The 24,391-nt window shown below is 45.0% G+C and overlaps 1 protein-coding gene across 2 annotated transcripts in view; it reads left to right on the forward strand.

Annotated features, from left to right (window-relative positions):
* The first annotated feature begins 493 nt into the window (after positions 1 to 493).
* The window catches only part of KIAA0930 (KIAA0930 ortholog), a 45,224-nt gene continuing 21,326 nt past the window's right edge, over positions 494 to 24,391 (forward strand). The window contains exons 1-2 of one of the 2 annotated variants that reach the window (XM_048515465.1): positions 494 to 848; positions 21,995 to 22,143. In XM_048515465.1, the coding sequence (XP_048371422.1) occupies positions 710 to 848; positions 21,995 to 22,143 (288 nt within the window). In that variant the 5' untranslated portion in view covers positions 494 to 709. The remainder of the gene's footprint in view (positions 849 to 21,994; positions 22,144 to 24,391) is intronic. The other variant, XM_048515464.1, reaches the window with a different exon arrangement.

Below are 24,391 nucleotides of genomic sequence, written 5' to 3' on the forward strand. Positions count from 1 at the left end.
GCATCACCTGGAGGGTGGCAACGACGTCAGGTGGGCCATTGGCAGACTCCTCGCCCCTAGCAGCCAAATGTTGCCCGTTTTGTCCCAGACATATTTATTTATTGCATTTATACCCCGCCCTATACACAAGTCTCAGGGCAGTTTACACGGTGGGATTAAAAGCCCCGCTAAAAAAACAACTGCCACAGCAGACCCCCTCCCCACACCTCCAGGAGAGGCAACCACCCCAGGGACCCTTTAGGGCCCACGGGTCACGGCAGGCAGGGGCCACTTTCGCGCAAGATCCAGGCTCGCCCCTCCAGATCTCCAATGGCCACAATTCTGCTGGAAGTCCAAGCCTACCACTGCGCACGCGCGGCGTCCGGCTTTTCTGCCCAAGATCTTTCCCACTTCCTTTGCATCGCGACTACTTTCCCAGCCCGCAGCGGCAGCCTATCCGGCAGCAGCGAGGAACGCAAGGCTCGTCCTGACTGGCCAGCTGGGGAACGGGGCGTGGCCTCGGGGGCGGCCGCCCACGCCGAGGGGCCCCGCGTGTCGTTCACGTGTCCCGCGTTCCGACGGAGCAGGCGCCGGCCCGGCCCCCTTCCTGGGCGGAGGGGAGGCGGAAGCGCCGGCCTGCTGCTGCTGCTGCGGGCGGCCAGCGAGCGAGGCCGAGGAAGCGCCGAGGACCAGGGCCGCAGCCTGGGCGGCCGGCGGAGATGAACCCGCCATGGCTGCCCTCAAGACGTCGGGCCAGGCTGGGCAGCGAGCGGCCGACGAGGGGCTGGACCGCTCCCTCCAGCACATGCTGCGGGCCATAGTGGAGGAGCGGCACCGCCTCGCCCTGGGGCACGACATCGGGGGGCTCGGTGAGTGGGCGAGGGGCGCAGCCGGCTGAGCGGAGCTGTCCAGGGACCCCGGGGGCGGCGGAAGGGCAGCTGTCATTGCCCTTGCCGGGTGGGTGGGTGGGTGGGAGGGAGGGGGCTCCGTCTAAGGGAGACCTCCCCCCAAACACGCTTCGGATTCGACTCACTTCTCCCTTCACACCAGGCGAGCCCCTCGGGGTGACCCCCCCCCCCCTTGGGCTCAGCTCTGCATCAGTGAATAGGGCGGGGGTCCCCTGTGGTCAGAGAGGCAGAGCTGACCCGCCTGCGCCGTCTGGCACCCAGCTGGGGCGACATCCTGGAGGGAGGGGGGGAAGCCCCAGAGACCTTAGGCAAGGAGAACAAAGCCGGCACTGAGCAGGGGTCCCTCCCTCCTTCCTCCCCTCTGAACAGGGCTCCCTCCCTCCTTCCCTGCCTGCCTATCTCCTTCCCTTCTTTCTGGAGTCCTCCCTTGCTCCTGCACTTGTTGGACATTCAGATCTGGCCCAACCTCTGGGTAATTAGGTCAAGAGCTTTAAAGGCCAGCTGGTTCCTTTCCCTCCCACAGGCCTTTCAAGAAATGGGTTAAACCTGGCTTACACGCACACTCACATGTCCTTCCTGGTTAAGCGTGGTAGACTGTGATCTGGAAAACCGGGTTTGATTCCCCACTCCTCCACTTGAGCAGGCGGTGGACTCTTCTCTGGTGATCTGGATTTGCTTCCCTGCTCTTACACATGAAGCCTGCTAGATGACTTTGGGCCCGTCGGCGTTCTCTCAGAACTCTCTCAGCCCCACCTACCTCACAAGGTTATGGGAAGAGGAAGGGAAGGCGATTGTGAACCACTTTGAGATTTCTTCTGATAGTGAAAATGTGGAGTATAAAAACCAAGTCTTTTCAGAACTCTCTCAGCCTCCCCTACCTTTCAAGGTGTTGTGGGGAGAAGAAGAGAAGGTGTTTATAAGCTGATTTGAGACGCATTACAGTCGAGCAAGATGGGCTATAATCCAAACTCTTTCTTCTTCTCAGTCCCCATAAAGATATGATTATAGAACAGGGGTAGGGAACCTTTAACACTCCAAGAGCCATTTGGACCCGTTTTCCACGGGAAAAGAAAACACTTGGAGCCGCAAATAATTTTTGACATTTAAAATATGTCTCAGAACTCCGCTCATTTTGAGAAGCACATGGATGTGCCGGCCCTGCTGCCTGCAGGGGGGGGGGGCAAGGATGAAGCCAGTGGCTCAGCCTCGCCAGCCGCCGGGAAAGCGCCCGCCCCGCTCCAACGGGGCGGGCGAGAGGGGAAGCCCGTGGTGCGGCCCAGCCGACCGTGGGCAGTTGGTGCACCCGTCCTGCTGCCTGCAGGGCGGGCCAGGATGGGGCCGGCGGCTCGGCTTGTGGAGCCACAGTGCAAGGGCAGAAGAGCCGCATGCGGCTCTTGAGCCGCAGGTTCCCTACCCCTGTTATAGAACAATAGGAGTTGCGTGGCGTAGTGGGTTAAGTGCTTACACTGCCATTCACACGGTCAGCAGTTCAAGCCCCCTGTGGGTCAGATATCCTGGCAGCTGGCTCATGGTCAACATAGCCATTCATCCATTCCTTGGTCGGTAAATGAGTACCTACATAGCTAGGGAGTAAAGAATAGCCAGGGAAAGCAATGGCAAACTACCCCACAAAAGAGGCTTGCCTATGAACTCACTTCTTGCAGTGGTACACCAGGGTCGGACACGACTTAAGGGGAAACTTTACCTTTATAGAACAATGGTTTGCATCCTGTTTTCCAAGTCTCACCCTTAGGGGAGGTTAATTGGAGTTTTCCAATGGGAATAATGGTGGATACGCTTTCCTGGCATTCATGTGCCAATTTGCACCAGCATTATATGATGACAAGGCCAGGTGGGGTGGATGTTAGAGTGCCTTCCAAGTTCACACAAGGCAACTGGCCGAACAGTCCATGTGATACAAGGGTTCAACATGCACCACATCCCGATACGTTGCACACACAAGCAGGTTTCTCCTCTGCCCCGGGATGGCTTTCCCTTCCCGGGCTGTCCATCGGCTCATCCAGCAGGTCAAATGATCAGGGTAACTGGGCAAATTCTGCTCTTGTTCTCCATTCTCTTGCTGTCCTGTGTGCCCCTTAGGTGAGAACAAGGGCAGTCATGTCAAACTAGCCTCTGGGGTGAATTGCTGTTCTGTTACATCAACACTCGCATGAGATTCTATAGTTATTTTGTGGTCCAGGTCCTTGTGGAATCACAATCTCCTCTTGCTACAGGGGTGGAATGATGATTTCATTATGCTTTCAGTTGTGTGTTGTGATCATCTGATTTTTCCCCCCGCTTTGCTTCCTTTCCACTCATCTCATTCCGATTCTCCCACCCTTTCACAGTATCTTGTTGCATCTACTAAGAGTACCGTAAAACTGCCTTTGTGTGTGTCTGTGCCCACCACAGATCATCTGTGCTTGTTGCTAGCTGCGTTGCTCATAGGAAAAGCTGTTCTAGAAAATACTGAAAAAGAGACAGTGGAATAAGTCGCCTATGGCCTGGCCTGTTCCTTTGGAAGCGTGCGCGGGATTTTGAGCGCAGGTGGCTGAAATTCTGCACTAGCTTTGTTTTGCTTTAAAAGCATGTCAGTTTTTCTGTTCCAAAAACGTATGGATCTGTGCCATCTTTGTTGTGAAGTGCACGCAGATGTAACATAAATATAATTTCTTGATGGCAGCTAATTTCTTATTACTGTTAGATGGATACTGTCTCTATTATTTTGTGCTCATATCCTGCATTTTCTTATGCTTTTTATCTGCATTTGATTATTTGTTTTAATCTGTATTTTCATGATTTTAACCCTTTTGTATCTTGCTGGTCAATGACTGCAAATAAATAACTGTAGCTATAATTTCTTGATGCTTTGTAGTTGTCTTGAATATCTTCCGGAATGTGTTGTTTGTTTGCCGCTTTCTCCTTGGGCTGCAGGGTGCTCTGCCCTTTTTCCTTGCGCCACAGTTTCATAAAGTCAAAGGGCGGTGGAGCAAAACCGCATGCTGTGTTTCAGTTGGGCTGCCCATTTCTCTTAAAAGCACTCTGTTTCTATATGTGTGTTTATACGGTCACCTTTAGCATTATCTTCCCCAGGGAAGAATGAATGGGGGGGGGGGAAAATGCTGGGGGGAAGAATTAGGACTAATAAAAGTAAACATTTCTTCACACAACGCGTCATTGGTGTTTGGAATATGCTTCAACATTTTGCGGGTTTCTGATATCCTAGGTAGTTTTAATGGGCTTATGAGTATAGGCTGGAATCCTAAATGTGCTTATGAAGGAGATGTAGTTTTGAGTAAACATGCCAGGTTTTTCCTGTTCTAGTTTGTGGGAAATAAATGGAACTGGAACATGTTTAAATTAGAAGAAAAGGTGGTGATGGCCACTAACCTGGTTAGCTTTAAAAGGGTCTTGGACAGATTTATGGAGAAGTCGATCTATGGCTCCCAATCTTGATCCTCCTTGATCTGAGATTGCAAATGCCTTAGCAGACCAGGTGCTCAGTAGCAACAGCAGCAGAAGGCCATTGCTTTCACATCCTGCATGTGAGCTCCCAAAGGCACCTGGTGGGCCACTGCGAGTAGCAGAGTGCTGGACTAGATGGATTTTGGTCTGACCCAGCAGGCTCTTTCTTATGTTCTTATGCTAAAGATGCTGCCAGAGCTGTCTGATCTCTTGTCCTTTGTGTCTTGTGATCTCATGGCTCTTGATGTCTTGTCCTTTGTGGCAAACTTGCTTTTAATATAGAATTGGCTTTTAATATAGAATTCAATCTTAAGATGAAAAGGTACACTTGTATTGAACATGGTGAGGATGCTTCCAGGCTAGTTCCGCTGTTTTGCCTGGGTGATTCCTTTCCGTGCTTTGAAGCTAAGAAAGGAGATTAAATCGTGGTTTCAATATTGCTGCAAGTAACATGAATGGTTTGTTGTCCTTTATTGCTCAGTCAGTTATTAATGGCCATGTGATAATATCAGTCCCAGCCCTTCCATTCTATCCACAGTCATCTTTAAAAAGAATGCCAAAATGAGAAATTGCACACTCAGAAGACTTCATGCATGCAGAGCTGTAGGAACTCTTAACTTCTGAGGGCGGGGGTGGGAATCAAAATTGTGTCTCAAATGAAGATGCCGTCTGATGTGTGATGATAATGTGAAAATAAAAAACATACTAATGGGGTTGCTTAGGTTATATAATTTATGGAGCTTGTGCTAATCCCCAGGAAGGGCGAAGAAATGCAAGTAAGCTTGGGGACCTCCAGAAATCCTATTTTCCTGAGTGAGTCCAACGTCCTGACCCGTGTATTTATTCAAAGTTCTTGCTGATTTCTTATGTTCTTATGGTGAATTGGCTTGCTCTCTTTCCCTGCTGCAGGCGGGCTTTTAAAAATGCACAACATACGTGTTTTACTGAACTTCAAGGGGCAATCAGTGTGTTAAAAGTTGACAAACCGTTTTGGAAGGGAAGCGGGTGGCTTCCTGATTTTAAAGGATATCAGCCGGCCAGCCAGTCAGTTTTTGCTCATAGTTCTTGTTCATAGCTTTGAGCTGGGAATCTAGGTTTTCGGTTGTCCCCACGTATGGTCTAAATGAGGGTCCCCTACTTTTGAGCCGGCAGGCACATTCTGACACGGCACGGTGGACACAGAAACAAAATGGCTGCCGCAAAATGGCTGTCGCAGGAGTCGAAGCCAGCCACAAAACGATTGCCACAGCTTAATTTCAGTAACATGGTGTAAATCCTTGTGGTGTGGTGGCAACTGTTGCCGAAGCAACATTTTAAAAAAACTGCACGGACAGTCAATCTCAGTAGCCAGTCAGAAGTCTTGCTGGGCAAAAGTCCTACGTGGTCAAACCCACGTTCTCAATACATCTGGTGAGCACCAGAAAAAGTGTCCATGGGCACTATGGTGCCTCCAGGAACCATGTTGGGGACTCCTACTGTAGATGGTTTCAAACCTGCATTTATAGCGTAAAGGGCTAAAATTTGTTTTAATGAGGGGTGGAGGAGCAGAAGATTCCTAGGACACTGAAGTTTCTGGCCAGTACTGAATTCTTCATTTGAAGAGCACAAATGAGAAACTGAATCTGCAGTGTAAGATGTTTTTACTCCCACCTTGAATGTGGGTGTGCTGCCCGTCAGTTGCAAAGTAGTGGGGCGTGAGTCCTGAATTTTAAGACAAACAGTGCATATTGGGTGGAGGGCTTCGATCTGTTTTCCCAGTCAGTAGCTTTCTTGCTCCCTGAACTTTCTTAGTTTCTGATCTCTCTGCTCAGTTGATAGAAAAGTGCCTAAAGTAAATAACGGCAGAGAGATCAGCCACACTTCAGGGGGAAGGAGAATATAGAAGAAGAAGCGTTTGGATTTATACCCGCCTTTCTCTCCTGTAAGGAGGCTCAAGGTGACTTATAAGCTCCTTTCCCTTCCTCTCCCCCCAACAGACACCTTGTGGGGCTGAGAGAGTTCAGAGAGAACTGTGACTGGCTCAAGGTCACCCAGCAGGAATGTAGGAATGCAGAAACACATCTGGTTCACCAGATAAGCCTCTGCCACTCAGGTGGAAGAGTGGGGAATCAAACCCGGTTCTCCAGATTAGAATCTACCTGCTCTTAACCGCTACACCACGCTGACTCCCCCATTTTAAAAATCTCTCTCCCCTTTCCCGTTAGAGGTAGAGATGGCTCTTCCACTGTCTCATCTACTTTGAGCCGTTGGAGTGACTGTTGGTTGGAAAGAATGAAATTCAGGCCCCCGAGTTGTTCCTGTGTTCTGGCATCCCAGAAACTTACTAAGCATGTGATCAGAAAGGAAGTGTCTCCTCTGGTAATTAGAAATGACGTGCAGTCTCTCACCATAAATCTAGAAGCGAGATTGCTGTGATAAGGGCTCTTCTAGTGTCTGGATGGAGAGTCGTGATGTTTATGTCCTTGACGTTCCTCTGACTCACCTAGAAGTGTTTTGGAAAGGCATGTATGAAAAACACAGAACTGGATGTAATGCCTCCAGGTCTGAAATGCATATTTGAATTAAAAGAAAATGGCTAGGCCTGAGGTTTATGTCATGCAGTTATCCTGGATGAGTATTTTATAAGGGAACACTAAAAAGAAGAAGAGTTTGAATTTATATCCCACCTTTCCATCATGTAAGGAGACTCAAAGGGGCTTACCCTTTCCCTTCCTCTCCCCACAATAGACACCTTGTGAGGTAGGTGGGGCTGAGAGAGTTCTGAATGAACTGTGACTAGCCCAAGGTCACCCAGCAGGAATGCAGGAGTGCGGAAACACATCTGGTTCACCAGATAAGCCTCTGCCACTCAGGTGGAGGAGTGGGGAATCAAACCCGGTTCTCCAGATTAGAATCCACCTGCTCTTAACCACTACACCACGCTGGCTCCCACAAAATTCAGTTCCCCCAGAATGTCTGTTTTCATTATATTATGTGGCTAAGTTTCCCACCCTTATGGTTGCAAAGTTGAATTTACCAGGTATGTAGGCAATACATATCTGGTAGCCTCAGAAGTTAGAGGTTACTGAAGGAAACTTTCAGTGCTCAGAGGCAGTTAAATGGGTCTTTGTCAGTCAATTAATCCAAGACCTTTATTGGCATCTAGACTACAAAGTAATACATAATATGCACAAATTGAAAATATACAGAGATTTAAAATAAATAAAAGATATCACACAATGCAATGTTGCATGGAGTTTAAAAGAAAAGAGTTAATACAGTTGTAAAAAGGACCACAGTAAAAATCAGCACCCATTTTTGGAAGAGGGAGCTTAATGGCTTCCTGCAGAAATTTAGTTACACTCTCGCATATTTCTAAGATAGGGCTATTTAATTGTCTTTCTTTGTAATTGTAAAAACTAAATAAAATATGCAAAATAGTCCAAAAGTTGTACAGGTTTGAATGAAATTGAATTTTTTATAAAATAAAAAGGGCTTTCATTGTTGCAAAATTGTGATTTTTTTTGTTTTGTCCAAAGTGCATGTTATCCTTTATTATATGAAATCTGAGAATACAGTTTCTAAGAGATCTGATGTGTAAAACATCTATTCATGTAGTTAATATCGGAGAGCTGTTTCTGTCATTTGTTCTCCCAAAGTTTTGTTATATCTGTTAGAAGGAAAACTCTGTAGTTCATAAGAATCTGTTAGTAGCTCAGCAGCAAGCCTTTATTGGCATAGAGTCTGTTAGAGTAGTACAAGAATGGTTGCATGTTTGGGGTGATCATTTTGGTCAAGACCTGGGGAGCCTGAGGGACGTGGATCTTCTTCGTGTTGTGGTGGTACTTCTCGTGGAGTCTGAAGAAAATGGCGGACCAGTGCTTCTGCTCATTGCTGAATGTGCACAGTGAGGCAAAGTGGCAGAATTTTCTGGACCACCTTGAAGGCGTAGGGAATTTTGTGTTCATGTCTGAAGATGACTCAGTTCCCTTTGCTGTCTGTGGTCTTCCTCTATAAAAAAGCATACATATAAATTCGGGAAGTACAGCCATCTGCTAGGCTAGTGACACATTTTATCCTGAACTAGTTCTTTCCATACAGTTTAATCTAGGGAATTACTTGCCCTGACCCAAATAGCTTAGGTTTGCCTGATCTTGTTAGGTCTCAGAAACTAAGCAGGGTGAACTCTGGTCAGTATTGGGATTGGAGACCACCAACAAAGTCCAGGGCCTTTATACAGAGGCAGGCAATAGCAAACTACTGCTGAGCAACTCATGCCCTAAAAACCCTGTGAGATCACCATAAGTCAATTGTGACCTGTCACCATAAGTCAACTGTGAGATCACCATAAGTCTACTGTGACCTGATGGCAAGAAGGGGGTAATTATTTGCAGTTACCTCCCACTCATCTTCTAAAGCAGGGTTGTCCAACGCTGGCTCCCCAGATGTTCATGGATCACGATTCCCAATTGGCCATGTTGGCAGGGGCTGATGGGAATCGTGGTCCATGAACACCTGGGACATCAGAGTTGGACACCCCTGTTCTAAAGCAAATTAAGGCAGCTAAAATGGAGCTCCTCCGCTCTCAGTTGAAAAGGAGAGAGGGGCTCTGGAATGGCTCTTTTTCTTTCTTTTGAGGATGTTGAAATGAAGAGTGTAATAAGAGCCTCAAAAACAGCACCTGCCAAAGGTTTCAAGATATGATATGCGTGAAATTTGACTTTTGTTGCAAAAAGCGTGTAGGGTCAGGAGACAGAACATTCTGCCTTAAAGAACCCATGTTCACCAACCCAGGGGTCCAGAATTCAGCAGGTGAAGCATGGTGACCAATTGGGTGCTCTGGAAAGCTGCTTCTGTTAGCTGGATTAGGAATGGGTGTACTGACATGCTACCTCTGAACAAGGATACCCTGTTAGCTATCTTAGCTCTTGGTGACCTGTCCTCCATGAATTAGTCTATCCCTGAATCTAAGCTTGTGGCTGTTGCAGCATCCTGAAGGTTATATTTCGTGATTAACAAGTGTTGTTCAGAGTCCTTCCTTCCTTCCTTCCTTCCTTCCTTCCTTCCTTCCTTCCTTCCTTCCTTCCTTCCTTCCTCCCTCCCTCCCTCCCTCCCTCCCTCCCTCCCTCCCTCCCTCTCTTCATTCATTCATTCATTCATTCATTCATCTGGGGCCGGTCAGTTTCACTGGATGCTTGTGGGAAAGGTAAATTCTTCCCTGTCACCTAATTCTCTGCATAGATATTTCTAGGGAAGGGAAGGAAAAGCTGTCATAGTAGTCTCTTCCAGAATAGAAGTAAGTTTCTATGGGGAGGACAGGCAATCTGGGTTACTGGAGTGGAGGTTCTTGGGGAATGGTTGTAGAAAGGAAGGGGTGCAGCGACATTTGGAGTTCCCTGTGCATCCATCTGCTAGATCAGTGTTCTCCAGCTTTTTTCACTTGCACACCCCTTGGCAACCCATTTCCTTAAAATTGTACCCCCACATTAGCAAATTACATTATGTAATTTTTTCACGTACCCCCAAACACTCTGGCATATACCCCAGGCTGGGAACCGCTGTGCTAGATGCATTTTCCCCTCCAAAAAAATGTGCTTTCTAGAGCCATGAGACAGAGGATTGAAGTCTGGAGGAATTGTTTGTGACCCACACAGCTATACTCATAGAAACCCATCCCTACTATCTCTTCCAAAAAAATCACTAACACCAGTATTTTGCAAGGAACAGATGCTTGAAACCAAACAATTTTCTGGTAAACAGGGAGTTTTCGATGCCACATAAAGAGCTGTTAATCCCTTTTCTTGCTGGTGGAGAGCATGTGTGATCAATAAATGTTGGGGAGCACGGATCTCAGAATTCCCTTGTGTTGTGTTTCTTGCCTATGTTATGTAAAACAGGCTGTTTTTAATTATTCTGTGCCAGGCTTTGCAACTGGGTCATGCAAGAACACTGTGTTACTGTCCCAGTTCTGTCTATCTGTGCTTTACAATACAAGCATGGGTTCAGCGCTCTGATGAGGGTCTCTCTAAACTACTATGGAGTTGTCACTCTTGAGTTGAGGGAGGATTTTCCAATTAGGATGTGGTTTCTAAATCAATACAAGTCCTGCAGTATTGAATTTGAAACGTGAGAAACACTGGGATGAGAGCAGGCATGGTGTTGTGGTTAAGAGTGGTGGACTCTAATCTGGAGAACTAGGTTTGATTCCCCACTCCTCCATGTGAAGCCTGCTGGGTGACCTCAGGCCAGTCACAGTTCTCTCAGAACTTTCAGCCCCAACTACTTCTCAAGGTATTTGTTGTGGGGAAAGGAAGGGAATGTGTTTGTAAGCTTCTTTGATCCTCCTTAAAAAGGTAGATAAAGCAGGTCATAAAAAACAACTTTTCTTCTTTCATTTCTGTATTCAGAATGCTTGCGTTCTTTCTCCTAACTCCTCCAAAAATTTAAGCTGCAATCCTGCCACTTTTCTGTAGAATCCCTGCCTTCCAGTTTAAACCTGATTCTTATATTTCTGTTTCACTGCTGGTGGCGTGCCACCTTTTCTGAATTGTTCAAATCAGCATTTGTAGTGAACGTTATCCTTCTGACAACTTGCACTTCAGATCTGAGAAAGACGTATTAAGATTATGGTAAGATGTGCATTTGTTTAAATATTTTGACTCATTGGCTCAGAGAGACACAATACCTAAAATAGTGTTAGTCCAGTAACATCTTATTAAGAATCAAATCTCCCCTTGTCAGAGTTGTGTATGGCACATGCAGAATAATGCCTTTTCAATCCATTTTCAGAATTGTTTGCAAGTGAATTTTGCTATTCCGCACAGTAAAATCCAGCTTCAAAGTGCATTGAAAGTGGATTTAAAGTGCATTATTCTGCATGTTCAGAAGGGGTTTAAGACTTGATTTAAATCTTGGTTTGCTACATAAAGACTCATTCTTGCTGATATAACCTTACATGAAGGTTTAATTTTTAGAATAATGCCTGCCTTACCTTGGTAGAGGAACGTTAATACAGTATTCCCAAACTTGGTGTCTTTTATTTGAGATTTTCTTCACTAGGAAGAAAATAATATGATAAATTTCAGGCTACACACGCAAAGATCCCAAGACTTGTGGGATATTCTGCTCAAAAATTTTTCACTGTACTGTTTATTGCTTGCCCCTCCCTTCTCACACTTAGCTTCTTGTGCAGATCTATTGCACTCCAAACAATCTTCTATTAATTGAACTCCTTGAAATAGTATTTCAGAGGTAATGGGTTGATTCTGTATATATAGATTTGCAAAAGGACGATGGGATTAAGGGTTCTTTAGCAACTCTGCATGTTTATTTTATAACATTTTTACTGTGAAGAAGCATGTTATTTCTGCAGACAGAAATTCACATTTTGAAAGCTACAAACCCAAGCATGTGTGATAATAACTTGTAGATGGAAAAACTGCCAAAAATAATCTTACAGAAACCTCTGGAAAAGCATGGCATTGTGAATGGATTACTGGAATTCATTTACCACAAAAAACCATAAATATTGCATGATTATACAGTCCCGTTCTACATAATTACAAATTCTTATTTCACGATGAATAACCTTTGGACCATAATGTATCTGAAATATAAAAATGATTAAACTATCTTTAGGTATAATTTTTCCTGAAAGACCTTTTACTTTTTAAAATCCAATTTAAATTTGTACTAATCCGCTTTTAAAAAATTGATTTTTGTCCACGCTGGTTGAAAGCCCTAGAGCAGCGGTTCTCAACCTGTGGGTCGCGATCCCTTTGCGGGGTCGAAAGACCCTTTCATAGGGATCACCTAAGACTCTCTGCATCAGTGTTCTCCATCTGTAAAATGGATAAATGTTAGGGTTGGGGGTCACCACAACATGAGGAACTGTATTAAAGGGTCGTGGCATTAGGAAGGTTGAGAACCACTGCCCTAGAGCTTCTTGTACCAGGCTTTATTGGAGCAAATGTCGTCAGTGTTCAGTTTTTAGGCTTTTTAGGTTCTGGTTTATTACTGCAGCAAGCAACGAAAAAGAAATTACATATAATTGTTAGCATTCCCTTACCTCCCACCTAATGAAAAATGGGGAGGGAGGGAAATCAAAAGCTTGCACGAAAGGCAGCCTGATCAAAAGGCCTGCGCTGCCTCCCGATTATCTCTCAGTCGGCTTTTGTTATTGTTGAAAGGAACAAGAATTGGAAGCTAATAAAAGTTCCTTAGTCTTCTCGTGGCAATAGGTGTCTTTGTCGAAGCCCCTGGCGTCGGAAGTGTGGTGTGCTTCTTGGCATCCCGTGTCTCATTCTGGCGGCCAGACAAGACAGCGTGACTTTTAATCATCTTCCTGATCGCTAGACACAATGATGTCATTGTCAGCCTCGGTTGCATGGTGGGGCGTTGCCTGTTCGGGTGCCTTCTAAGGCTAGAGGTTTTCCAGGATCCGTTATTTCCTTCCACTTTTTTCTCTGTGTCTGAATCAGTGGCGACACATGGTGATATTTACACTGTTGTTGAGCATCTGTCCCGGGGAACCTCTGGAATAGCAGCTCATGGGCTGACATGGCTTGTGAAGGCAGATTGATCTCCACTGCATGGTTTTGAAAAAGATCCCCTTCAACTCATCTCAAGCCATTTCACACTTTTGCATTTAATTTATATTCTCCTTCCTTTTCTGGTGTTGTTTTGATTTTTACGGTTCAGAACCAGATCATAAAACAAAACAGACTTAAAATTGCCATGTTAGAGAAACCAACGCTATACCCCAAACCTTGCACGTCTCTATATATAAAAAGCTAACAGTGTTTTTGTTGATGACAGTATAACTCAGTAACTGCTGGGCCAATTTCTCTGACAATTCCCAGCCACTATAGTCAGCCAGGCGAGAGTGTTTTTAGATGTTCACATTCCTGAAATTTCACACCTGGCCCAGGTAAAACACCTTTTTCCTGGCGCTCCCTGGTGAAGGACATGCAGCTGCCTGTGTGTAACTGTCACCCTTAGAATGTTCGTGCAGCTTTGAATGTTCGCTCAGATTCCTAGATATGAGCAGTGAAAGCAGTACATAGGCAGTAACTCGAGTGGAACTGAAACACATACACACGAGGGAGAGGGAAGGGAGAGAGTCAACTTAAAGAGAGTCAGAGAAAGGCTAAATTTGATGGGTTGGGCACATGGTCAGCAGATAGGTTAGGAATGGGTGATGATGCAGAAATGGGGGTTGGGGTTTTTCTGGTGGGATGGATGAACAAGGGCCAATTGATTTTGAGACTTTAGAATCCATTATGGGTTTGGTGGGTGTGGAGATGTCATCCCACCCCCCGGCAAAGTGGAAAAGTAAAAAAAAAACACCCCTCGTTTCCTCTCTAGTGGTATTTTGAACTTTTTCCAACAGAAAAATTATTTCCTGTTTTGGAAGGAATGAAATACTTTACAAGACCACTTTTTGGGGGTAAAATTCTTCATATTGTACATTTTGAGCGAATAAGACAATCGCAGCATTAGAAAATGGGTCCTGGGTATGCTGTAGATACATCCTTGGAAATGTGTTGCACTGTTTAAGTGGGACGTTGTCCACTGTTCATATGCTAAAATGTGTAGGTTGATGATAGATTGCTGAATGTTTCAGCAACTTCAGTGCTGTAATATTTAACTGGATATTTACATATTCTTCTGATCCTATAGAGCTGAGGCTGTTTCTGCTACATTTTTTGTTTACTTCAAAATTTATGTTTTCTGTTTTTACTTTTTCCTACATTTCTGGTGGCAGAATTAAGGGATGTGTTAGAAGGTTGCCTGTTCAGAGCTCGCACTCTCTGCCTTCAGTATTATAGGTGTATTTACAGATTTCAGAAACCTCAAGGTATTAACATAGAATTACACCATAGTGGTTAAGTGCTTGCACTTCCACTCCCACGGTCAGGAGTTCGAGCCCTCTGTGGGTCAGATATCCTGGCAGCTGGCTCATGGTCAACTCAGCCATCCATCCATTCCTTAGTCGGTGAATGAGTACCTAGCATATAGCTAGTGGGTAAAGAATAGCCGGGGAGAGCAATGACAAACTACTCCACAAAAGCGGTTTGCCTATAAAATCACTGCTTGCAGGGTCGGACACGACTGAAGGGGAAACTTTACCTTTTTTAAAGTCCATTGAAGTCATCGTGTTTAGAAGAGTGTGTGTATTTCATTAAGGATAGAGCTGTTTTGCTTTTAGAGTTCATAACCATGCCAAACAGCACAAAACTTTATGTTGTACAACTTTAGGCTGTGGCAAGAAATCAATTATTGGATATATCTCAGTGCCCCTATCCTCCTTATTTCTGTTTTTTTTTAATGGGAAACAGCAGCCTCTCCACATGGCCTGATTGTATCCAGAGTCTCTTGGGCCCCTTCCGCACATGCAGGATAATGCATTTTCAATCCACTTTCAGTGCACTTTGCAGCTGGATTTTACATTTTGCGGAATGGCAAAATCTGCTTGCGAACAATTGTGAAAGTGCATTATTCTGCATGTGCAGAAGAGGCCCTGGTGTGGGTTCAGGGTCATACAATTCTTTTTTATTACCACCAAGCAAAACATCCAATTTCAATAAGCCTTTATTGGCATATAGAACATACAATATAAATACAGTTAAAAATTACTAGATAAAACTTCACACTGGATCATAAGTTCAGCTCACAAACTTCAGCCAGAAACTTTGCCACTGCGAGACAACAGTCAAGGTCATTGCAGTTTAAGAGCATATTTACTTTATCAAGCTCTGTCAGGGTTTTCATAGAGTCAATGATTTGTACTAATAAGCTGGATCTTGGTTTCTGGTAAAGTGGGCAGTGGAGGAGAATGTGCGCAATGGAATCCAGCTGCCCTGGACTGCAGGGGCAAAGCCTCTTGTCGTTTGGTAGGCCCTTGAGTCTTCCTCTATGGAGCGGGGATGGCATAATATTAAACCTAGCCAGCATGTAGGCTCTCCTATATATAGGGTTGGTAAGCGCTGCGATATAGTAGGCTGGGTTTCCCTGCACAAATGGAATTGCCACGTTCATTGGCGAGCAGGATTTGTTGGCCAAGCTCTGCAGTTGTTGATAATCCATTGCTAGTAGCCGCTCTTTGATGAGGGCAAATGTCTCAGTACTGGTTAGCATGTTCAGAGAGTCACTATCATAGCCCAATTCCGCAATCTTTGTTACAACTGTTGTGCACCATTTAGAGTGATGGAGTAACCAAGCAAAACATATCACTGTGCTGACTTTCAGACCAGCCTTCACCACTCAAGAGAGCTAATATTGTTTTTGGCCGTTTCCCCACTATTCCTTCTACTACCTTCGCTGCGCGCTACTCACTGCGCGTTTCTGGGCTTTCCCACGTGCGGGGTCATCAAAAGGCGCCATTTTGAGGAGCGTCAGGAATGACACGCGCTGAGGGGGCGTGAGAGCGGCAGTGTCGGGGCGGCTGCGTTGCCGCCACCCCTGTAGTGGGGAGTGCCGCGGGACCCCACGCTACTTGGCCCGAGTAGCGCACAGCAGAGGGTAAGTGGGGAAAGGCCCTTTGTCTCATGTGGCCAGTGAGAATAGGGGCTGCTTTGAAGCTGTTTTGTGAATTCATAACTGTGATAAGATTTGGACTGGAATCAGCCTGGGTCTAAATCTACTTGGTTCCTTCAGGAGCTAGAAGCTTCAGTGTGGAGCAGAAGTATTAAAGGCCTTTACCACAAATGCTCATTAACTGAGGAGTGCAAAATAGCCCAGACCAGTTAGGCAGGAGTATTTCCTACAGCTATTTAATCCAGCCTTGGAGTACAATAGAGTACAATTTTTTGAAGTAAATAACTGGTTTTATGTTCGAAGTAAATAACTGTTTTCCCCTAAAGTTCCTTTTTGGGCTGTTGCCCCTTTGGTACTGGCTTTGGGGTTGTTCTTTCAATAATGGCTTGCAATACCAGAGATATCCCTGGGACGGCTTGCTTAGTGGAACTGTTTTCAGGCTCACAATAAGATACAGCTTCCTGTTTGGTTTGCACAACATCTGGGACATGTACTAATAGGTTGCAAAACAACACACATGTTTGTGTAGTTGCGCAATTGGAACAGTGCGCAATTTCAGCAGCACTTCGCTTGAACATTCTGGTGTCAGTCTGTCTGCTGATCTTGTGCATTTTTATTTCTAGTTCCCATATTTATTTTCCGGTTTGCAAGTGCTTTGTGGTTTCTTCGGATCTGTTCCTTTAATCCTGACCTGGTTGCAGGGTTCATTGAAGGCTTCCTTAAACTGGAGGAACCGGGTTTGATTCCCAGCTCTGCTGCCTGAGCTGTGGAGGCTTATCTGGGGAATTCAGATTAGCCTGCGCACTCCCACACACGCCAGCTGGGTGACCTTGGGCTAGTCCAGCGGTCTGCAACCTGTGGCTCTCCAGATGTTCATGGACTACAAATCCCATCAGCCCCTGCCAGCATGGCCAATTGGCATTGCTGGCAGGGGCTGATGGGAATTGTAGTCCACGAACATCTGGAGAGCCACAGGTTGCAGACTCCTGGGCTAGTCACAGCTTTTCGGCGCTCTCTCAACCCCACCCATTTCACAGGGTGTTTGTTGTGAGGGGGGAAGGGCAAGGACATTGTAAGCCCCCTTGAGTCTCCAGAAAGGGGGGATATAAATCCAACCCCTCCTCCTCCTCCGCCTCCTCCTCCGCCTCCGGAAAGTGGACACGTTTGCCTGAGAACTGAAGCTTGAGCATGAAGTTCACAGTCTCTGAATAGTTGTCATGATATGTGGAGGGTGGAAGGTATTGTAATGTGCAATTACACTGTGAAGGCAAGGAAATCATCCCAGACTCTGATGCAAATCAGAATGTACTTTCAAAGGTACTGACGTGAAACAAATATCCACTCCATCAGTAAAGGCAAAGATTTAAATATGAAGAAGAAGAGTTTGGATTTATATCCCCCCTTTCTCTCCTGTAGGAGACTCAAAGGGGCTTGCAATCTCCTTGCTCTCCCCCCCCCCCCCAGCAAACACCCTGTCAGGTAGGTGGGGCTGAGAGAGCTCCGAAGAACTGTGAATAGCCCAAGGTCACCCAGCTGGTGTGTGTTGGAGTGCACAGACTAATCTGAATTCCCCAGCTAAGCCTTCACAGCTCAAGCGGCAGAGTGGGGAATCAAACCCGGTTCCTCCAGATTAGAGTGCACCTGCTCTTAACCACTGCTGCTCTTGCTTTTTGCTGGGAAAGCCGAGAGCAAGAATGGTAGACACACAGCAACTTTCTTGTATGCCGGTACAAGGAAGTTTGCTGCACGCCACTTCTGCTCCCTGCATGCGGCAACTTCCTTGTGTGTTGATACAAGGAAGTTTGCCATACTGGGGTTCAATTGCCAGCACACCGCAGGGGCTTCCTGCTTAATCAGCCTCTATGTACTTCTCCCTCCCAGTGCTGCCCATCAGCTGGTAGAACGGGGTTTTCCATCTGCTGTGAGTCATTGCAGGCCCCACTTGTTTTCCTTACAACTTCGAGGAGTTAAATTTTGCATAATTCTTCTTCTGCATTTCCTGCCCCCTTGACCTACTTCTTGTTTTCCCCTGTTATCTCTTACATAAAAAAGCCTGCTTGTGGAGGAGATTTACAACAGTGCATCTGAAGAAGTGGGCTTTAGTGCACAAAAACTTATGCTGGAATAAGATTATTTTTTAGTTTGTAAAATGCTGCAAGTCTTCTGTTTAAATCCCTTTGTAGAGTGTGAGATGCATCACTATAAACGCACGTAGGTGAAATTTGAAGAAGAAGACGATGACAAGTTAGATTTGTATCCCCCCTTTCTCTCCTATAGGAGACTCAAAGGCAGGGACGGAGCAAGGGGGAAAAGTGCCTACCACACCCCTGCCCTGACACGCCCCTGCCACACCCAGAGCGCACTCGCCGCACCACCTCAGGGGTGTGCCCCCAGTGCGTCGCGCCCCCCTGAAGCTACGCCTCTGCTCAAAGAGGCTAACAATCTCCTTTCCCTTCCCCCCTCACAACAAGCACCCTGTGTGGTAGGTGGGGCTGAGAGAGCTCGGAAGAACTGTGACTAGCCCAAGGTCACCCAGCTGGTGTGTATTGGAGTGCTGAATTCCCCAGATAAGACTCCACAGCTCAGGCGGCAGAGCGGGGAATCAAACCCGGTTCCTCCAGATTAGAGTACACCTGCTCTTAACCACTATGCCACTGCTGCTCCTTTGCAGTGCATTCCTAAGCAGAGTTACTCCTGTCTAAACCCAGTGATTCTCCTTAGGACTGAACTGAAATAACAAGTAAGGTTATTCGTAACTGCGGCTGGTCAACATTTCAGTAGAATCTCAGTTTAACAGGATGACTTTCTAAATGAACATGTGGTTGCATCGTATTTTTGTGCATATGCAGCTTACCAATAATGCAATGAAGAGCCTTGTGCTCTGGTGGCAGCTTATGCTGAAGCAAAATAATAATAATAATAATTGCACATCCGGTCAGAAGGTCTGCTTGGCGGAGTCCTACCTGTTCTCACCCACGTTCTAAAAAGAGTTGGTACCAGGAAAGGTGTGTGGGAACACTATGTCATCTATAGGTGCCATGTTGGTAACCTGTGGACTACACCATACTGGATCCCATATATGTGTACAGATTTCGTAGGAGAACGTGGTCCATATTTATGGATCCACCATTGAAAAGATAGTTCTGCTGGTCGAAATGGCTGTCTTAACTTCTCCAGACAGCACAGCCTTGGAGTGAGGGAGGGATCATATGGAAGGAGGCTTTCTGAGGCTGCATTCAGATATCATGACAAACTGAAATTAAACTGAGATCAGGTTGGGAAATACCCAAAGTATTGGTCTCTTCTCCTCAAGTTAGAACACTGATTTTCCCAGTGGGCCTAGATGTCCCAGTGTTCTTCTCAATAACCTTCTTGAACATTGCTAAAAGAGTGTGCCCTTCTACACATATGCCTGTCTTAGCTATAGTTGCGGGCTGTTGCTGAGGAACACATCTGGCCATGTTCTGCACTTAATTAAGATGGACATTTCACTTGCTCTACCTGCCCATGAGGAGAGGAGGAGATCCACTGGATACCCCAGTTTTGAGAATAAACCAGATATTTGTGTGGTTTCCAGTTTTGCGCTGTTTCGTGCAAGATTCTTTGAGTTATTGTAGTTGTTGAAAGGCTGAAGTTTGTAGTCATCCTCTGAGGTATTTAGACTCATAATCTTTCACTTCATCACTCCACTTGCTGCCTGATAACTTCTCACTGCAGGAGTAGCAAGAGCTGTGAGATGTGGGAGTATATTTGCGAGTGATTCATGCGTTACAGATGGGTGAAGATTGGCATGCTAAGCAGTGAAGAAATAGAGTAGGGTCTGTCTGTTAAAGGGCATCCGAATGATGCGTTGGCATGTTGTCAAATAGGCAGTGCTGGTATATATGTGATGGGAGCATCTTCCGGTTGAATGGACAAACACAGACCTATTTGGAACAACATACACGCTGTCAGCCTGTTGGTTATTATCTTCTTGCAAATACATGAGAATTTTGAGCAGCTTTCAACTTATATCTGGTGGTTTTCAGTGGAATACTGATAGTCCAGGTGTTGTATGATGATGGCCTTTTTTGTTTTTATGCATAGCTCTGAAAATTGTTTCTGTGCCTCTTCCCATCAGATTCAGCCAGCCTTTGGTTAGAACAGGGGTCTGCAATCTGTGGCTCTCCAGATGTTCATAGACTACAATTCCCATCAGTTCCTGCCAGCATGGCCAGTTGGCCATGTTGGCAGGAGCTGATGGGAATTGTAGTCCATGAACATCTGGAGAGCCACAGGTTGTAGACCCCTGGGTTAGAAGTTATCAACCAACGAGGAAGCTTCTTGCCGTCTTCATTCCCTTGTGATGATAGAGGTGGACGTTGGTCAAGGCCCTTTGAGTGGCAACCCTGTAGAATTAGCTACTCTCTGAGACTTGGTTTTATAGGGTCTTCCGCAGCCAACACAAACCTACCAGCTGTGGCGTTTTGAGAACTTTTGGAGGGTTTCATAATAGTTTGATAATCCTTTTGATATTCAAAAAATGATTAATTGTTGGTCGAATGTGTTTTTGAAGTTCTAAAAGTACTGCCGATGGGGAACATGGGTGGAAAATGTTGTTGGGGAGTAAAGAACCCAGAGACGTTGGAGATGATAACTCTGCGTGCACCAGATTCTGCCTTGCCTGGTCTGTTGTGTTACTCTCGGTGTAGAGTCGCCATTGCAGATTATTCAGAAAATTCTTCTGGTCTAGAATGTAGTTGCCAGATTGCTGGTAGGCGAAATCTACCGGCTGGCTAGCCCTTCTGTTTTCCGTCCAGATAGACCTTGTTCCCTCTGTGTTGGTTGCTGGTTGGTTTCTGGGCAGACTTCCAAGTTCTTATTGTGACTTTCAACATCCAAAGTGAATGTGTCTTTGGGTTCACTTCCTTCCATTGTTCTTGGTGGCTGTTTCCTATGTCCCTCCAGCATGCCTCTCTTTGCCCAGACTAGTGGACTTAACTGTGCACACAGTTTGGAATCTTTTATCGATATGAGCTGCCATCAGCAAATGGAATTCTCTTAAACGTGGCCTCTTACGCAAACCTGAAAAATCTGTGTGCGCATGTGCAATCTGAAAGAGGAATGAAGATGTATGGGCTCCTCTCCTCCTACCCCAGTCTGTATCCATGTGAGCAGACCTTCTGTTAAAACATTAACCTAAATGTACAGCACCATAAGGCAATTCAGGATCTCTTTCCCTAGCCCACTTCTGTGTAAACTCTCCCCAAACCTCCCTCTCCTCCTGCTAATGTCCAGCTACCAAATTGCCTAACACCCAACTGTCAAAATATTAACTGGCTCTTGTTCCCAGTCCACCATGGCTATTAGCCTTTGGAGCCCTGTTCCTTTTTGCTCCTCTGTTTCTCGGTGTCTCTTCCCTTCTCTTTTCTTACAAAAAAAAGGCTAATGATTTTTATAAAGGGGGACACTGTGGTGTATTTAGGATGCAGTGCATTGTAAAAAAACACATACATATGCGAAAATAATACAATTTTATATGCTACCTAACTTTTAAATGACACATTTTATGTTGTTCAATCAGTAAAAGAAGCTTAGGTTGACATGAAAGTGAGGTATTATATATATTTTAGTTTCCCCCAAGGTGTATGTATTTATAGTTTTATCCCCCACCCCGCCCTGGTTTGCAAATCAATACAACCTTCATGCACTTTCTCGTATAGTTCCAAGGAATAATCACCGTTAATTACAATGTTCAAACTGTCATCTTATCTAATTTTATATTGACAACTGCATCCATTTATCGGTGTTAATTTTATGAGGCAATGAATCTTTTGAAGTGAAAAAAAGTGAATATTTTTCCACCCCACATCTTTTTGTCATGATCTTTTAGAATTTCTTTTTGTGGCAAACAGGCCACATGAATGTTTTCTCATTCAGGTAAGAAGGGAGAGTAGCAGAACAGTGGACATAAGCCACAAAGTTGTGATAAAATGTGGAGTACCCTGGAGTACAGTAATTTTTGTGCTGCTGTTTTGGTGCTTGACTCACTACCACATGAAGGCAGAGACTTAGCTATGGCATTTTTTTTTTAAAGCAGTATGGCTTAAGTAGTTTTTAAAGCTCTCTTTTAATTTCCTTTTCAGGATGCTTCAAAGATGACCGCATTGTGTTCTGGACGTGGATGTTTTCCACGTACTTTATGGAGAAATGGGCTCCTCGGCAAGATGACATGCTTTTCTACGTCCGTCGAAAGCTGTCCTATGTGACTGGAGATAACACGGATGGAAAAAAGGTAAGCAAAGAAGTGGCACATTCAACCCAAAGAAGTGGCACATTCAACCCTGAGGCATCTTTGCTTTCTCCTGAGCTAATGCAAAACTCTTGGTATTGTCTACCTGCTGAAAAATAAATGTAAAAAGAGGCAGCAATCCACCGGTGTGAAACATACCCATGCAGAACAGATAGTTGAATATAATTGTTATACGGATAGGTTTTTTAAAAAATGTGTACCCTTCACAGTTTTATAAAAGAAAATAGAAGATAGTGCAAATCTTGATTCTTTCTAGAGTACTTTCAGCTGAGCACAAATTGGCCCAAAGATTTTTTTAAATAAATATCTCATTTATCTATCGTTATCCTCTTTTCCTGTATTTCCTCAGTAAATGCTTTCCTAACGATCTGATGCGGAGCCATTTTGTGGTGTTCGAAAATCCCGTTACCCCTGCTGTATTTATGAAAGCTTTTCAGACCTGCCAGCTGGAAAACAAAGAATCTGATGTTTCAAACAAACAAACAAACAAAAAACTCCTATCCAACCCCTTCGTAGAACAAGGAACTCCTTCTCTTCTGCCTCTGGGAGTCTTCTTCTTTTGTATTGGCTGTTACCAGCAAGAGAATGAGTTTTATTATCTCAGATTCTGGCTCTCTTGCAAACCAGAGCTCTCTGTGTTTATATGTTTGTGTAAAAGCGAGAGAGAAACTTTCGAGCTTTCACCCTCCTTTCTCCCCACACAATGTCTCTGTGTACTTCTCTGCTAGAGCTGACCATCAACGCAGGCCCAGCCTAGTTAGTGTATCAGAGCAGCATTTGACAAAACAAGAATGGCCTTCTTTCAAGTGGTCTTCAGTAATCGACCTTCAGATCATTCACGTAAAAGGACTTTAGCTATTCATAAACCCTAGAAAACACAGATTCTTGGGGACCATTTAGAGACATGGACGGTTTAGGCAGAAAATGACAAAGAAATAAAGTATTTTTCTAGCTAAACACTACTTACTGCCTCTACCCTTTCTCCTCCTAGGAATGGGTTCAGGACAGAGACACAGGCTGTCAACTCTTGTCTTTCTCTTCCTTCAGTGTCTTGAAACATAACTCCTTCTCTGTGCAAACCTGGATTGCTTTTTAGTCAGGGACTTTATTGCTTGGTCCAGGCCGCTGTTTTTAATTTTCATCCAAGCCAATTTGTGGCCAGTTGCTGCCAATGTTGGGATTAAAGAGTTTAGCCCATGAAAGGAAAGGCAGCAATAATCCACGAAGGACACTTGGCATCTTAGACAGATGGTGAAATTAATTTGGGATTTAGTTTCTTTCCCCAGCTCAGTCAGTCATGATATTCTTGTCTCTCCCGTCTTGGAATGCAATTAGATCTGATTTCCATCAGATTAGCTTGCTTTACTCTAAAAGCTGATTTATCCTTTCCTAACAGCTGCCAGTTGACCGGCATCCCCCCTGACCCCCCCCCCTCAAATTAAAACTATCCAAGGAGGATTCTATGAATGATTGTAAATAAATTGAAAGTTAAAACGGAGATCTTGGGGGTTGGACTGGATGTCCCTTGGGGTCTCTTCCAGCGCTATGATTCCATGAAATATTGTTAGTAGGAACAAATGCTTATTCAGGGAAGTGGTCACTGTGGACAAGGAAGCACTCCCCTGGAAAGATCAAGTATGCAGTTTGGGGATCCTTTATGTTTATTTCTTTGAAGAGGAAGTTTATTTCGGTCACAGACCATCCATAAAACGTAGAATAAGCCAATACAATACACATTCCAGTATATAACAGAAAGCTAGTGTTCTGAGGAGATCTTATTATCTCTGGGCAAATGAGCCTTTGATGTTATCTAGAATTATTTCTACCGACTGAGGCTTGCTCGGCAGTCATGCCTATTTCTAGAGAAAACTGACCTCTTCACAGTCATACGTTCCTCCATTACATCCAGACCCCTCACTATGGTAACTCTCTTTTTGGAAGGCAGCAGAAGAAGAGCAAGAACCAACATAACCTAGAATTGGGTCCCAAGACAGATAGGGCATTCTTTTGATTTCTCACCCACCAAGACAGATTTTTTTTATTTATCTTTTGATTTATCTATTTGATTTTTTATTTATCTGTTGAGTTATCTATTTATTCTTTTGATTTATCACCTGCTCAGACCCTCTCTGGGCAGTGCCCTGCTGTCCCTCTGTGGAAGACACAGAGTTTTATTTTATTTTTTAATTAATCTCCCACCTCCCCTGCATTTCTTAATCGCTCCTCCCAG

Source organism: Sphaerodactylus townsendi, linkage group LG14, assembly GCF_021028975.2.
Source record: "Sphaerodactylus townsendi isolate TG3544 linkage group LG14, MPM_Stown_v2.3, whole genome shotgun sequence".
NCBI lineage: Eukaryota > Metazoa > Chordata > Lepidosauria > Squamata > Sphaerodactylidae > Sphaerodactylus > Sphaerodactylus townsendi.